General features: G+C 28.4%; 2 protein-coding genes and 1 non-coding gene across 3 annotated transcripts in view; 2 read left to right on the top strand and 1 right to left on the bottom strand.

The window, feature by feature from the left end:
* Positions 1–7,865, bottom strand: part of LOC103312472 (uncharacterized protein) — a 35,206-nt gene extending 27,341 nt beyond the window's left edge. Inside the window, exon 1 of the mRNA XM_008193167.3 lies at positions 7,426–7,865. Coding sequence (XP_008191389.1) covers positions 7,426–7,662 — 237 coding nt within the window. The 5' untranslated portion in view covers positions 7,663–7,865. The remainder of the gene's footprint in view (positions 1–7,425) is intronic.
* Positions 7,866–11,416: 3,551 nt separating this feature from the next.
* On the top strand, positions 11,417–13,270 carry LOC655757 (pyrimidodiazepine synthase). Its single transcript, XM_962319.5, has 5 exons — positions 11,417–11,573; positions 12,213–12,321; positions 12,492–12,714; positions 12,772–13,011; positions 13,076–13,270. Exons 1-5 carry the CDS (start codon positions 11,549–11,551, stop codon positions 13,199–13,201), a joined length of 723 nt encoding a protein of 240 aa, XP_967412.1. The 5' UTR covers positions 11,417–11,548; the 3' UTR covers positions 13,202–13,270.
* Positions 12,360–12,432, top strand: TRNAF-GAA (transfer RNA phenylalanine (anticodon GAA)). The gene has a single exon. It is a non-coding gene; the product is annotated as a tRNA-Phe (tRNA).
* Positions 13,271–14,542: the final 1,272 nt, after the last annotated feature.

Here is a 14,542-nt window from a genome sequence, read left to right as displayed (position 1 = left end):
ATAATTATATAAAATTATTGTAGTTCTCACTCGAATTTATACAATGTTGTAACGGTTTTGTGAAAGTGGCAGTTTACAAAATTATTATGAGTTAATCTGTGTAAATCAACAGCTTTATTACGTTTCCACTTTGCCGCAATGTCGGCTCATCCAAGCGAAAAAACGACTGAAAATGTTTACAAGAATTTGTTCAACTAATTATTTGCTGCTTGATTAAATTACGGCAAATACAACAATTTTCAAGTTCGTCGCGACCTTTTGGCAGAAAAGTTAAATTAGTTAGTTTTCAAAAATTTGCTAAATTAGCCTGGTTTAATGCAAAAACCTACTCATTTATTTTACAAAAAAAAACGTCTAAAATAGGTACACAAAAATAATTTGACATTGGTGGTATCAACGAAACTATAAAAGAATTTTTAAAAAACTTGTAACCTAAAAGAGAATTTGGAAAATGTGAAAGAAAAAATTAATACAGTCTACAAAATAATTCTAAAGAAGAATCTAGAGAAGAACGAATCTAAAAATGGATTTGTAAAGTGATGTAAAGAATCTAGATTTCCGTTCTAGAAACGGCTTTAAAAGAGAATCAGAAAAAAAATCTTAAAAAACCTCTAGAGAAGAGTACAAGAAACAATGGTGAAGAATAATCTGAAAAAATTCTAAACGAAAAAACACCGTTTTTAAATACACAAATACGAGTATACGTCAAAATTGGTGGTATTTTTATGCAGAAGAAATATGTATACAAAAATTTGAGAGTGGAGCCTAGAAAAAAATTCTAAAAAAAATCTGGAGAAATATTTACAAACGAATTCAGAACATTGCTAAAGAATAATCAAGGAAAATTCTAAACGAAACTATATAAAAATTTAAAAAATGTGAAATCTAAGAGAGAATTTGGAGAATATAGAAGAAAATAATTTTAATACAGTCTACAAAATTATTCTAAAAAAGAATTTACAGAACAACGAGTCTAAAGAGGACTTGTAAAATAATGTAAAAAAAAATTCCGCTCTAGCAACGACTTTAAAAAAGAATATTGAGAAGAGTATAAGAAACAAATCCAAAGAATAATCTAAAAAAAATTCTAAACGACACGATGAAAAAAAATTATTCATTTCTGAATCCAATACCTAGTACCGTCTCATTCATTTTACAAATAAACGTTTAAAATACACAAAAAAAGTCGAAATTGGTGGTATTTTAATGCAGAAGAAATGTTTATAAAAGAATTTTGAAAGTGAAGCCTAGAAAATAATTAAAAAAAGAATTAAAAAAAAATAAAACATTGATAAAGAATAATCAGAAAAAGTTCTAAACGAAATTAATAAAGAATTTAAAAAAATGGAAATCTAGAAGAAAACTTGGGAAATGTAGAAGAAAAAAAATTTAACACAGTCTACAAAATAATTCTAAAGAAGAATCTAGAGAAGGACAAATCCAAAGTTAGATTTAAAAAATAATTTAAAGAATCTAAATACAGTCAACGAAATAATTATAAAGAAGAATCTAGAGAGAAGAACGAATACAAAGATAGATTTGAAAAGTAATCAAAAAATCAACAAATCTTAAAAAAACTCTAGAGAAGAGTTCAAGAAACAATACTAAAGAATAATCTAAAAAAATTCTAAACGAAACTACATAAAAATTAAAAATACGTGAAATCTAAGAGAGAATTTGGAGAATGAATATAGAAGAAAAGAATTTTAATACAGTCTACAAAATAATTCTAAAAAAAATTACAGAACGAGTCTAAAGAAGATCTGTAAAATAATGTAAAAAATCCAAATTTTCGCTCTAGCAACGGCTTTAAAAAAGAATCTAGAGAAGAGTAGAAGAAACAATGCTGAAGAATAATCTAAAAAAAAATTCTAAACGACACGATGAAATAATTTTTAAAAGACAGAGTAAAACCCAAAAAGTTAGAGAATGTAGATGTGTCTGAGTAAAGTCAACGAAATAATTGTAAAGAAGCAACTGGAAAATAATTTATAAAATCTTGAAGAAGAAATAATGCCAAAGAATAATTTAGAAAAATTCTAAACGAAAGTAAAGAAGAATCTAGAAAAAAAACGCAGCGTAAAATCTAAAAAAGAATTTCGAAAATGTTGAAATGTTTATTTTATTTACGTTGCTTTTTGTTGTGTTTTCTGCCATAACTTTGCTTTTTTACTTTTTAATGTTTCTTCAATAAATCTTACTTATTAAACCTGGAAATTTAGAATATTGTTTACCAAGCTGTTTGGCACAGTTGGCAACACTGCCACTTTTTTCCACAATTTCAAATGGACCGTAAACCAACAACTAAGACATCACAAGTGCGAAACTCAAGAAAACTGAATGCGGTTGAAGAAAGTTGGCGTCTGTGGTTTCTAGTCTCATTTTCATTGATCGTCTAAGAAAATTATCTAAAAATAGCAATAAAACCGCAACTTGTTTACAGAAAAATGGCATAACTTTAGTGTTTCAATTACATGTAGAGCTGTCTTGGGCAAAAACAGAGGAGGAATGTGACACCAATGAGTAAAAAAATGAAGAATATCCCACCGGTATTAAATCATGTGAAGATCAGTAAAATATGAAACGTGAGATTCTGTGAGAATGTTACAAAGAAAAAGAAATAACGCAAAAAAAAAGAAAATATACAAAAAATAATACAACGGTATGTACACAATTGTAGGTAGATACAAACATACCCATGAGGGTTTAATCAAATACGCACTCATTAAAACCGTTGATTCACCGGAAACAACTCTTTCCTCGCGTCTAAAAACGAAAATCCTATTTTTACGCGTATTTCACACCTCGTTTCATCTCTCTCCAACTCATATCACAAAAGCAGGATAAAAAGAATAGCAGCCATGTGTGTTGTATGTAGCATAACATTTGGAATGGAGGCATTAGTCGGTGGTGTTCATTGACCATACTTCCGGTAAGGGTGGTTCACGGAGTTCACGCTGTCTGACAACCAGATTTTATGCTCGTACAAGGTGGTCGAATAAATTCCGACCAAAATAATAGCTTGCGCTCTTGGCTCGGATTAAATTATTATGCAAACAATTTGCCATCACTGAAATTATGATACAGTTAACAAAGCGTGGAGCATAAATTACTAATTCCATTAATTTAGGTTCAGGATTTTATGGCTGCGGATTAGGGCAAGGTTGGAGATATCAATCAATTTCTAATTGAGCAATGTCTCCAAAATGATCATTTTTTAACGGCATCTTATGAGCAAAGTAGTTATTAAAACAAGTTTATTATTGGCTATTATAGGAATTATCAGCATCCTGTCACAGTGACCAAGAGAGCGAAACTGAATTATTGAAGTGATTGATTGTCTGTCAATATACAGTGTGTAGCAAAAGATGCGAACAAAAATTATTTTCATTTTTATTTCGATTTTTGAACAAGTTTCTATTTTTATTAGCTGTTTTTAATTTTTTTTATTATTGTAAAGTAGATACTTTTAACAACTTAATATTTGAAGCCATAATTTTGTTGTAGGTTTTCCAAGTAGACTATGTTTTTCCAATGATCAATTATTTTTAAACAATTTTTGTATTGGCTTTGGAATTTTGAGTAAAATCGATAGTAAAATAGTAATTTAATAAACTAATTTGTTAATGAAGAAGACGATTGATTACTAATCAAAGTATTTATAATTTCTGTAACAGTGAGATTATTAAACGTCCAAAAAAAGAGAAATTTAAGTGCAAAATCCGATAAATGACTGCAAATACAATTTTCAAGTTCGTTGCGACGTTTCAACACTTTGAGAGAAGAAAAAATAAATTTCTAAATTTATGCAAAAATTCACTAAATTAAGCTTGTTTAATTTATTTTTTAATCCGAAAATATAATAGTAAAGAAAAATCTAGAGAGAAATTTACAAAAGAATTCAAAAACGTTGCTTAAGAATAATCACAAAAAATTCTAATCAAAACTATAGAAAATACGTGGTAGCTAAAAGAGAAGAATGTGAAAGAAAAAATTTTTAATACATTCTACAAAATAACTAAAGAAGAATCTAGAGAAGAACAAATCTAAAGATAGATTTGTAAAATGATCTAAAGAATCTCGATTTCCGTTTTAGATCAGGAAAAGAATAATAATAAAAACTCTAGAGAAGAGTACAGGAAACAACGCTGACGAATGATCTGAAAAAATTCTAAACAAAATTATAAAAAAATTATTAATTTTTGAATGCGATACCTACTCATTTATTTTACAAAAAAAAAACGTCTAAAATACACAAAAAAATTGATATTGGTGGTATTTTAATGCAGAAAAAATGATTATAAAAAAATTTAAGAGTAGAGTAGAGAAGAATTTATAACGGAATTCAAAAACGTTGCTAAAAAATAATCAAGAACAATTGTAAATAAAACTATAGAAGCATTAAAAAAACGTGGGATCTAAAAGAGAATGTAGGTGAATGTAGAAGAACAGAATTTTAGTACAGTCTACAAAATAAATCTAAAGATGAATCTAGAGAAAAACAAACTAACAAAACTAACTTTAGATTTGTATTATAATATAATGTAATAATCTCAGATTTCCGTTCTAGCAACAGCTTAAAAAGATCATAGAATCATGGAATGAAACAATGCTGAAAAATTATCTCAAAAAATTCTAACTGAAATTGTGAAAAAAAATATTCATTTTTGAATGCGACATCTACTCATTTATTTTAGAAAAAACGTCTAAATTACACAAAAATAAATCGGGATTGGTTGTACTTTAATGCAGAATAAATGCTTATAAAAGAATTTTAAGAGTAGAGCTTAGAAAATGGTTGTAAAAAAAAATCTAAAGAAGAATTTATAAAAACATTCAAAAACATTGTGTAAAAAAATCTAAAGAACGCAGAGATTTCCGTTCTAGAAATAGATTTAAAAAAAATCATAGAATTTTTTTTTTAAATCAGATACCCACTCATATTTAGGAACGTCTAAAATTCACAAAAAAATAGAAAAAATGTTCATAAAAGAATTTTGAGAGTGGAGCTTGAAAAGTAATTGTAAAGAAAAATCTAGAGAAGAATTTACAAGGAAATTCAAGAAAATTTCTACACAAAACTATAGAAGAGTTAAAAAAAACCTTGAAATAAAAAAAATAATTTGGAGAATGTGGAAGAATTTTAGTGCAGACGAATCTAGAGAAAAACAAATATACAAATTGATTTGTAAAGTAATCTAAATAATGCAGATTTCCGTTCTAAAAACAGCTTTAAAAAAATCATAGATGAATCTTAAAAGTTCAAGCAATAATAAAAAAAAATATTTATTTTTGAATGCGATACCTACTCAATTATTTTATAAAAAAAACGTCTACAATACATAAAAATTTATCAAAATTAGTGGTATTATAACACAGAAGAAATGTTTCTAAAAGAATTTTAAGAGTAGAGACTAGTAAAAATTGTAAAAAAATCTGGGGAAGAATTTAGAAAAATTCTATAACTATAGAAAAGCCTCCAAAGTGATCATAATTTTTAAACAGCATCCTATGAGTATGAGCAAAGTAATTATTAAAACAAGTTTATTATTGGCAATTATAGGAATTATCAGCATCCTGCCACAGTGACCAAGAGACAGTAACTCAATTATTGAAGTGATTGATGTCTGTCAATATACAGGGTGTAACAAAAGATAAGGACAAAAATTATTTTCAGTTTACTTTTATTTGCTGTTTATTTCTTTTGTTTATTGTTAACAACTTAACATATTTTTGTTATAAGTTACCCAAGTAGTCTACATTTTTTGTATTTTAATGGTATATTATTTTTAAACAACTTTTGTAAAGGCCTATGTCGATAGTAAAATAGTAATTTAATAAACTAATTTTTAACTTTTAACTAATTTACAATGTCTTAAATAATTAAATAATTAATGAATGTTAATCGCCCAATCCCTCAATTTTTTGTAGTTTTATAAGAAAAAATTCAGAACAAACAAATTTTTTTAATTGGGTTAGTATTTTGGAGAATGATCTTTGGCATGTGACTAATTAAAAGTAAGTGTATTCTTGACAATAATTTATATAACAAAAGCTTACATGTAACAAAAAGTAGGTATATTGTTTATTGTCTATAGAATTTAAAAATACCAGCCAGTTTTTGTGAATGAAATTATAGTTTATATTTTTAGGTAGGTTGCCTTCTAATACAGTTCCCATAATTAATTTAAAAATAATAACGTATTATATAATAAATATTTGATTTACTTTTATAACATGCTATTATACTGTGTCTGCATCCTTACTATTACAATTTGTTAATTATACACCAGCCAGATAATATTGCCCAATAAAACTTTAAATTTTCTGCTATTAGACAGTAAGAGATAAACTAATAATTATAGGCCTTGCTCTTGCTATGGTAATAATTTACGTTACCGTTAATTTGTTGAGGCAAGGTTTTGTTCGTGTAGCTGTAAAAAGGTGCAGAAATTTGTGCAAGATTTTGTAAAAAATTAAGTGAACATTCCTCACACACACGCGGGAAATTGTAAAACACTTCATACGTGCTTAAGAAGAACAATTCTCGGATGTAACAAATGCCAGTGTGTTCATTATTGTGATTTTTTAGTCTCATTTAAATATAAGTAAATGTATTCACTTTCACTTCCCACGATCCCTTAAGTCTGTGAACAAATATTTAATTACGATAAAGTCGTCCAAAATTTTTCATGCTTTAATTAACTGTGAAAGTGCAAATGCTTATTGCGATTTAAATTCCACCAAACATGAATCAGATAAAAAAAAACAATAATTATTTATTCATTAACAACTGCTTCCGGCTTACGGTTCTTACACACATAAATCTGTTTAAATGCAAACAGGTGACATCACATTATCATAAAGGTTGTCACAGATATGTAATATGATTACATGGAAGTTGACAAGATGAGCCTCTGTAACAAATCTGCATTTTCATAGCGGAATTAATTTACAACAGAAGGTGGTGTCTCCTGTATCTGTTTTTCCAGCTTCTAAATAAAACCTGAATGTTGTGATAAATTACTTAGGTCAATTAGAAGGTTGCAGCAGACAGCCTAAAATTAACATGCCCAAAATAGAACAGAAAAAATGCAGCAATGTCTCAACTAAAAATTCTTATTTCTTGGGTACCTTTAAAAAAAATAAGTTTTGACATTTTTTCAGTAAAGTAATTAACAAGTGAAAAGCCATATAGGATGTCCTACTTGTAATAACAAAAACTAAGATTAATTTTGCAAATTGCTTTAACTGAGTAATTATCCAGATGCTATTCCAAGTGAATGTTAACTCTCGTATTGAGCTTCCGAATTAATTAATTATTCATTATAATTGTATCAAATTTAAATAAAGGTCGATTACCATTAACTGAGAGCACAAAAAATTATCTTTTTTTTTCGCTGTAAAAAGTAATAATGCACTAACCTTTCTCACTCTAATTTCCTCAACTATAGGTTGAGTTAATGGTAACGGTCGAGCAGATAATCTCTTAAAGTTCTCCTGGGAAGAATCTTTTTCCTCCAGCTGCTGCAGCTGTCGTGGTTCCGATGTTTTCAATTGTTTATATTGTGAATTCACTGCCACTGAACGAGCGAAGCAACTTTTGTAATTGCTCTCGTCAAAATCCTCACCCCAATCGATAATTTCTTTTTCACTTGTCATTTTAACAAAAAATGCTATTTCTTTAATTAATTCTTGTAGTAAGAGTGAAATTTCCAATTTGTACAACAGTTAGAAAAAACATGTCACACTGTTTTAATGGACAACATTTGTTAAACAATTCACTACGATCACAGTGAGACCTCACTGAAACACCGAAAGAACGCCACCACAACTCGAACCTCGAGGGACTGAAAGAGCAAACCTCTTTGAAAGTCTTGTAACACGCGCCAATGGATTTTAATACTGCGCAGGTCTAATGTTGCAATGTTGGATTGCATACAGTCGAGGTTTTAAAATTACTAATTTAATTATTATACCTACCATCCCAACCTTTGATTCACGATAGGCGAGACAAAAAACAAGACTTTCATTATTTTATAAATAATAAGAAATTAAGTTACATCTCATACCCTAAGCAAATAAGGCAATGTCGCATTTGTATTTTTCTACAAGACAAGTTAAAAAAATTATTATGTAATATTATGTACCAGATTTCAGGGACAAAGTTCGTGCCCCCAATTAAAAAATAAAATTATTATAAAAAATTAAATCTTTATCAAAAATGGATTATTCAGGAGTGAATTATTTGTGGGTTATTTGTGAAATTTTCTTAAATCAAAAATGCTAATTGCACTTGACACAGCGTTTGATTTTTTAATAATTTAATTGAATCAAAATTGGTTTATCATTTTTAAATAAATTTAAATAAAAATAATTAATTAGTGTTCGGACTTTTTAGCACAAATGATAGAAATAAGCTTAAAATTTAAGCAAAATATTGCTAAAGAATGCTCAAAAACTGAAAACATGCCGAAAAATATACTTTTTTCAAGAAAACTTCAGCGTTAATCAAAATAAAATTTACTTATCAAATTTTTAACAAAAACATAGTTTTATGAAAAAAAAAATAGTAATCATTAAGTAATCAGTATTTGTTTTTTCGAAATTCTATTTACTTTTCAAGTTACTTATGAAAACATTTTTTATGGGAGCTTAAATTTTTTTTTAATTTTTTGAATTAAAAAAAAATTGCTCTGAAAATGACTTCTAATTCAATAATGTTTCTTTAAAACCAGTTTTAAGGTTTAAAACTTTAAAACCAGCTTTTTTCACATTAAATTATTCGAATTTCGGGCTCATTACCAAGATTTTTAAAACTTGGTCGAAGTTTTCGCCAGGGCATTTCAAAATGACGAAAGTCCATTGCTTAAAAAACTATATTTTTTGTAACAATTAGATATAAAGTTAAAAAGACTTCAAATGCTTAAAAAATTATTCAAAATTAGCATAGAAACCCTAAATTGGTTTATTTAAAACAGAAAAGCGAGCAGAATAGCTTAATTTGCCTACATCAACAAAAAAAAAATGCTGCTTATTAAAATAACAGATTGGCAAAATGCCAGGAATCCGAACTGTTATAATAATAATAATAATAGTTCGTAGTGTGAAATTTTAGCAAAACTGTCAAGAGTCTTGGAATACAGTTAGTATATAGGTCTACTAAAGCGTCAGATGAAGTAGAAAAAATTTGTAACAAAAAATTGAAAGTTCCATGTGCGACAAGATTTTGCAAATATTGCACAGTGAATGTAAAATGGTAGATTTAAAATTCTGTTCAGAGATACAAAATACTATAATTAAAAGTATAAAAACCCGCTTTGATAAAATTTTAGATTTTAGAAACGAGCTGAGCAGACCATAAATTTTTTCCACTTGTTCTTTGCCACTATTCAAATTAAATTGGATTAACAAAGAAAAAGAAAATAAAAAGTATTCTTTTGTAAAACAAATGTTGACCGATAAAATTCAAAAAGAATTTAGCGATGACGTATGTAAAGTCAAATCGCCTCTTTACCAAGATGCAATTGTTTTCGATTTTATGATGGATACCAGTACTCACAGAGATGATGTGTTAGAGAATACTGCAGTCATCGAAATTTTAACTTATTTAAAGTCTTCGGAAAAAACATTTTAATGTAAAAGTCATATCCGACAATTTTGAAAATGTTTAAAAAATACAATGTAATTTTACCATCTTCCGTTCCAGTTGAGCGTATGTTTAGTGTAGGTGGCCAAATATTGACCCCTCAGAGAAATAAATTATCTGATTAACATTTCGAAAATTTGTTGTTTTTAAAAAATAAATTAGATTAAAATGATTAGATAGGTTTTAGAATATGTAAGTAAATTAAATTAGATAGTATTGTGAACATGTAAATAATTTTGTATTGGTATTGATGTATGATTGTCTATTGTGATTGTATGCTCTACTCACTATTTTCCCTGAAGAAAATGTAAATAAACAGTTTTTTTAATCTTAGTGTTTATACTTTCCTATCCTTAAATTTATAATCCCCACTAAGTATTTAAATACTTCTAAATACATTACTAATGTAATTGTATTTAGAATTAAATGCATTTTCAAAAATTGTATTTGTAACAACACTGGTCAAGACAATGTTGACAATACGCAAAACAAGCCATTTAATTTTGTGATTTTCTAACAATTACAGATCTGGATAAATACAACTAATTTTACTGAATGCAGGATGATTTAATTTATTAAAAACATTCTTCTGAGTTTTTTATGAATAATTATTTTTTGAATATAATGAAGATAATAATAATGATAATATAATTTTTTATTCTCAGTACAGTTCAGTTTCAGTTCCAAAACAACATGCAACCCAAAATACATTTGACATCTAAATGCATAAGTCTTAGTAGCAATGCATTTTAGGTTGAATATTGAGTTTTTGACGGGAGTTCTGTAGAGCAAGGATATTAACCGACAAGATCGTTTTTATTTTGAACAATTTTTTTTTCTGGATTAATTTAGCTTCACAGAAAGATGTAAAAAAACATCAGTATCCATAATAAAATTCTGACATTTTTCACCTAAATGTTTGAACAATTTCTGTTTTTCAATAAACAACATAACAATAAAACAATAAAATTCCGACATGTGGTGAAAACGATTTAAACGATTATAATTTTCTCTTCATTATTTCGAAGCTATTCAGGTTCAGAATTCGAATAAAATTGTTATGTACTACATTACATTATTAATTTTGATCTGTGATTAAAATGCCCGGATGTAAAAACTTCAATAATAAACATTATGTTAAAGAAATATTGTGTTAATACAAATTTTAAAATTTCTCAGTACAGTTCAGTTTCAGTTCCAAACCAACATGCAACCCAAAATACATTTGACATCTAAATGCATAATTCTTAGTAGCAATGCATTTTAGGTTGAATATTGAGTTTTTGACGGGAGTTCTGTAGAGCAAGGATATTAACCGACAAGATCGTTTTTATTTTGACCAAATTTTTTTTCTGGATTGATTTAGCTGCACAGAAAGATGTAAAAAAGCATCAAGATCTATCATAAAGTTCTGACATTTTTCAACTAATTGTTTGAACAATTTCTGTTTTTCAATAAACAACATAACAATAAAACAATAAAATTCCGACATGTGGTAAAAACGATTTAAACGATTATAATTTTCTCTTCATTATTTCGAAGCTATTCAGGTTCAGAATTCGGATAAAATTGTTATTTACTACATTACATTAGATCATTAATTTTGATCTGAGATTAAAATGCCCGGATGTAAACTTCGATAATAAACATTATATCAAAGAAATATTGTGTTGATACAAATTTTAAAGTTTGTATTATGCGAATGCGCGTTGTGGCTAAGTTATTTGGCATGACCGTCACCTACACCGGCTACAACTTCAACTATGAAATGAATTAGTTTGCCTTCAGCTGCGTGCGAATATTGCATAGTTCGATAAAGGATTTTCCATTTTACCAACCTTTTATTAAATAACACAATAAAACCAATTAATTGAAATAACAAAGTGCGAAAAAACTATAATGAATTCCAAACATCTTACCAAAGGTAAGTTAGGTGCAATCTGCTATGCACTAATAATCCAACAGTACGAAAGAATTATTTCAAAATAAAATTATCTTGAATGTCACCTATTTTTTTTTCATTACTGATAAAATGATAAACCGCCAAAGTAAATACTGAAATATTGCAGTTTCCAGTTTTTGTTTCATATTTTAGTTTATCATAAAATCAACAATTTGTTTAATTTTATTTAGGTGTTTTATTTTCATATGCACAAACCTGTGTGTTAATGTAAACATACACTAGGTATATTTCAAGAGGTTACGGTGAATGCTGTCATACTTATTTTTAATTCCGTTGCTTTACACAATTTACAATTTGATTATTTATGGTGTGACAACAAGTAGTTGACCTCTTATTTTCCATTTATGCACCTGCTGAAAAAATGACATCATAGATAAAGTCACTATATTGAACAAACAAAACTGGAATCGAAGGAATGGCGAATTATTGACTTCTTGAAGTCATAAAGCGTAAACATGGAAGTGGAACAGAGTTTCCGCATGCAATTTTCAGTTGTATGACGTAGGAAAAAATATCATTTAAAAAACTTTAATTATAAAATTTTATAAATATTGAGCTATTTTTTTCTATGTTCCAATTTGAATTATCACAATTTTTTAGGATCAAGAAAACCATCTCCTGTTCGAAGGGGCAAACTCCGGTTATACAGTAATCGATTTTGTCCTTATTGCCAACGTGTTATCCTAGTCCTGGACGCAAAAAGGATACCGTAAGTTACTAATCGATTTGTCAAACACACTTTAGCACGCCGAAATAGCTCAGTTGGGAGAGCGTTAGACTGAAGATCTAAAGGTCCCTGGTTCGATCCCGGGTTTCGGCAATGTTTTTTTTTTCCTTTTGAAATAATAAAATAAGTTATAATCTTATTTACAATTGTAGATACGAAGTGGTTAACATAAATCTGGTCAATAAACCCGACTGGATGTTCGATAAGTCACCAATGGGTAAAGTACCGGCCCTTGAACTTGATAACGGTGAAGTCCTCTATGAATCTTTAATTATCGCTGATTATTTAGACGATAAATACAACGCCCACCGGTTACATGCAAAGGACCCTTTGCAAAAAGCGAAAGACCAACTTTTACTGAAGCAATTCACCAAGGTGAAAAAAAAACTTTAAAATCAAGGATTTGTCAATACTTGAATATTTTTGGAGTAGATTATTAACGCTTTACTGAAAACGGTCTCCTTGGGTCGAATTGAACACGACGAAGCACAAGTCATTTCCGAAGGACTTGCAATATTTGAAAGGGAATTAACTGACAGACCTGGGCCATTTTTTGGTGGTAGTAGGCCGGGAATGTTGGACTACATGATATGGCCATGGTGTGAACGTTCCGATGTGCTGAAGATTTATGGCAAGGACTACATTCTCAAAAAAGAAAAATACAAACAACTTGTATGTACTTATAGCTTTTTTGCGACAAATATGTTTGTATAATATGTGTGTACTGTGTTTTTAGATGGAATGGCGTAAGGTTATGGTGGAAGATGAGGCTGTGAAAAAGAGTTGGTGTAGTGCTAACACCCACATAAAATATTTGCAGTCATCCAGGGCTGGAGTACCCAACTATGACTTACTCATATAAGTAGTAAAAAAGCCCCTTTAGAACACTTTGTAACATTATTATATAAACATTATAATATATAAAATATTATCTCTTGTTTTACATAAAATCGAATTCGAAATAAATAAGTCTATTTCGTACAAAAATTACGTTACTTAATTTAAAATTTTGGAAAACAGTATATCAAAAAATTATTACATTAATAATAATAATAATTTCATCTTTTGCCAATTTCATCTTATTAATGCATGATTTTCTTCAAGAAATGATTTCTGTTAAATTGTTTAGTATTAATTTAATTTAAAAGAACTACAGTAGACAAAAACTAACAAAAATTTTGTGTAAAATTGAATAATTAATTTTGGTTCGTTTTCTAGTCGCAAATAATTTTAGTTCGCAAATAAACAATGGTTTAGGTCATTTGTTATTTTACATAAAATCAGGTTAAATTAGAGAAAGCCTTCTTTTTACAAAATTATATTAATTGATATTAAAAAAAAAGTTATAAAAAATAATTTTTAATGCAAAATTCACGTAATCTATGAAATGTAATGTTGGTTGCTTCAAATTTTTTTTCAGGCTCATGATTACCGCAGATCTGAGGCCTGGTGGCCCAGTGGTATAAGCGCCACCTTCGGCGGGGGAGGTCGGGTGTTCGAACCCGGATCAGGTGTAACAATTTTTCTATGAAAAAAAGTGTAGGAAAGGTAAGTGAAACAACAAGTAAACAAAAATAAGAGATTGAGAGAACACATAGACGTACAAACGTAAAGCGGAGCATAAAACTGACAGAAATAAGAAAATAATGCGACAAAAGATAAAAGTACGTAAAGGCGCCAAATTGTAAACGTAAGAGCACATCCTAATAAAGGGAAAATACCTTTTGTTTTGAGAGAAAAAGAATGAACGTAATGGTGAAACATAATTTCAAACTGTAGCGTTGAATCCTTAAATGACTTACTTCTTAAATTATAAAAAAATTAAACGAAAATATTTAATTTATCTCTAAAAAGTTTTAGTTAACTCAGTTTGTTTAGTAAAGTCTCAAACAACATTGTTAATAAAAATCATGGCCACTGCGAATCCAGTAGGATTTGCGCACGTCCACTATTTTTGACTAGAAAATACACAAATTTGGTGATTTTTGGAGAAATTATGTCCATTTTCGGTCAAAGACGTGCTGAAAGTCACAAAAAAGGTAAAAACAATTTTAAAATTGTAAAATCAACGTATACGCCCGGTATCTTTTGATGAAATCTGGTGAAAAATTAGAGAATTAAATTGAAAAAAGGTGTAGATAAGGTAAGTGAAACAACACGTAAACAAAAATAAGAGATTGAGAAAACACTTAGACGTATAAAC

This window comes from Tribolium castaneum, chromosome 1, assembly GCF_031307605.1.
Source record: "Tribolium castaneum strain GA2 chromosome 1, icTriCast1.1, whole genome shotgun sequence".
NCBI classification, from domain to species: Eukaryota; Metazoa; Arthropoda; class Insecta; order Coleoptera; family Tenebrionidae; genus Tribolium; species Tribolium castaneum.
The sequence above is the reverse complement of the archived record's forward strand: the minus strand, read 5'-3'. Positions and strand labels throughout refer to the sequence as shown.

Coding starts and splice junctions, on each gene's coding strand:
- LOC655757 (XM_962319.5), top strand. CDS start 11,549: ATGAATTCCAAACATCTTACCAAAG. Junction 12,715..12,771: donor TACTGAAGCAATTCACCAAG/GTGAAAAAAAAA, acceptor TTTTTGGAGTAG/ATTATTAACGCTTTACTGAA. Junction 13,012..13,075: donor AAGAAAAATACAAACAACTT/GTATGTACTTAT, acceptor CTGTGTTTTTAG/ATGGAATGGCGTAAGGTTAT.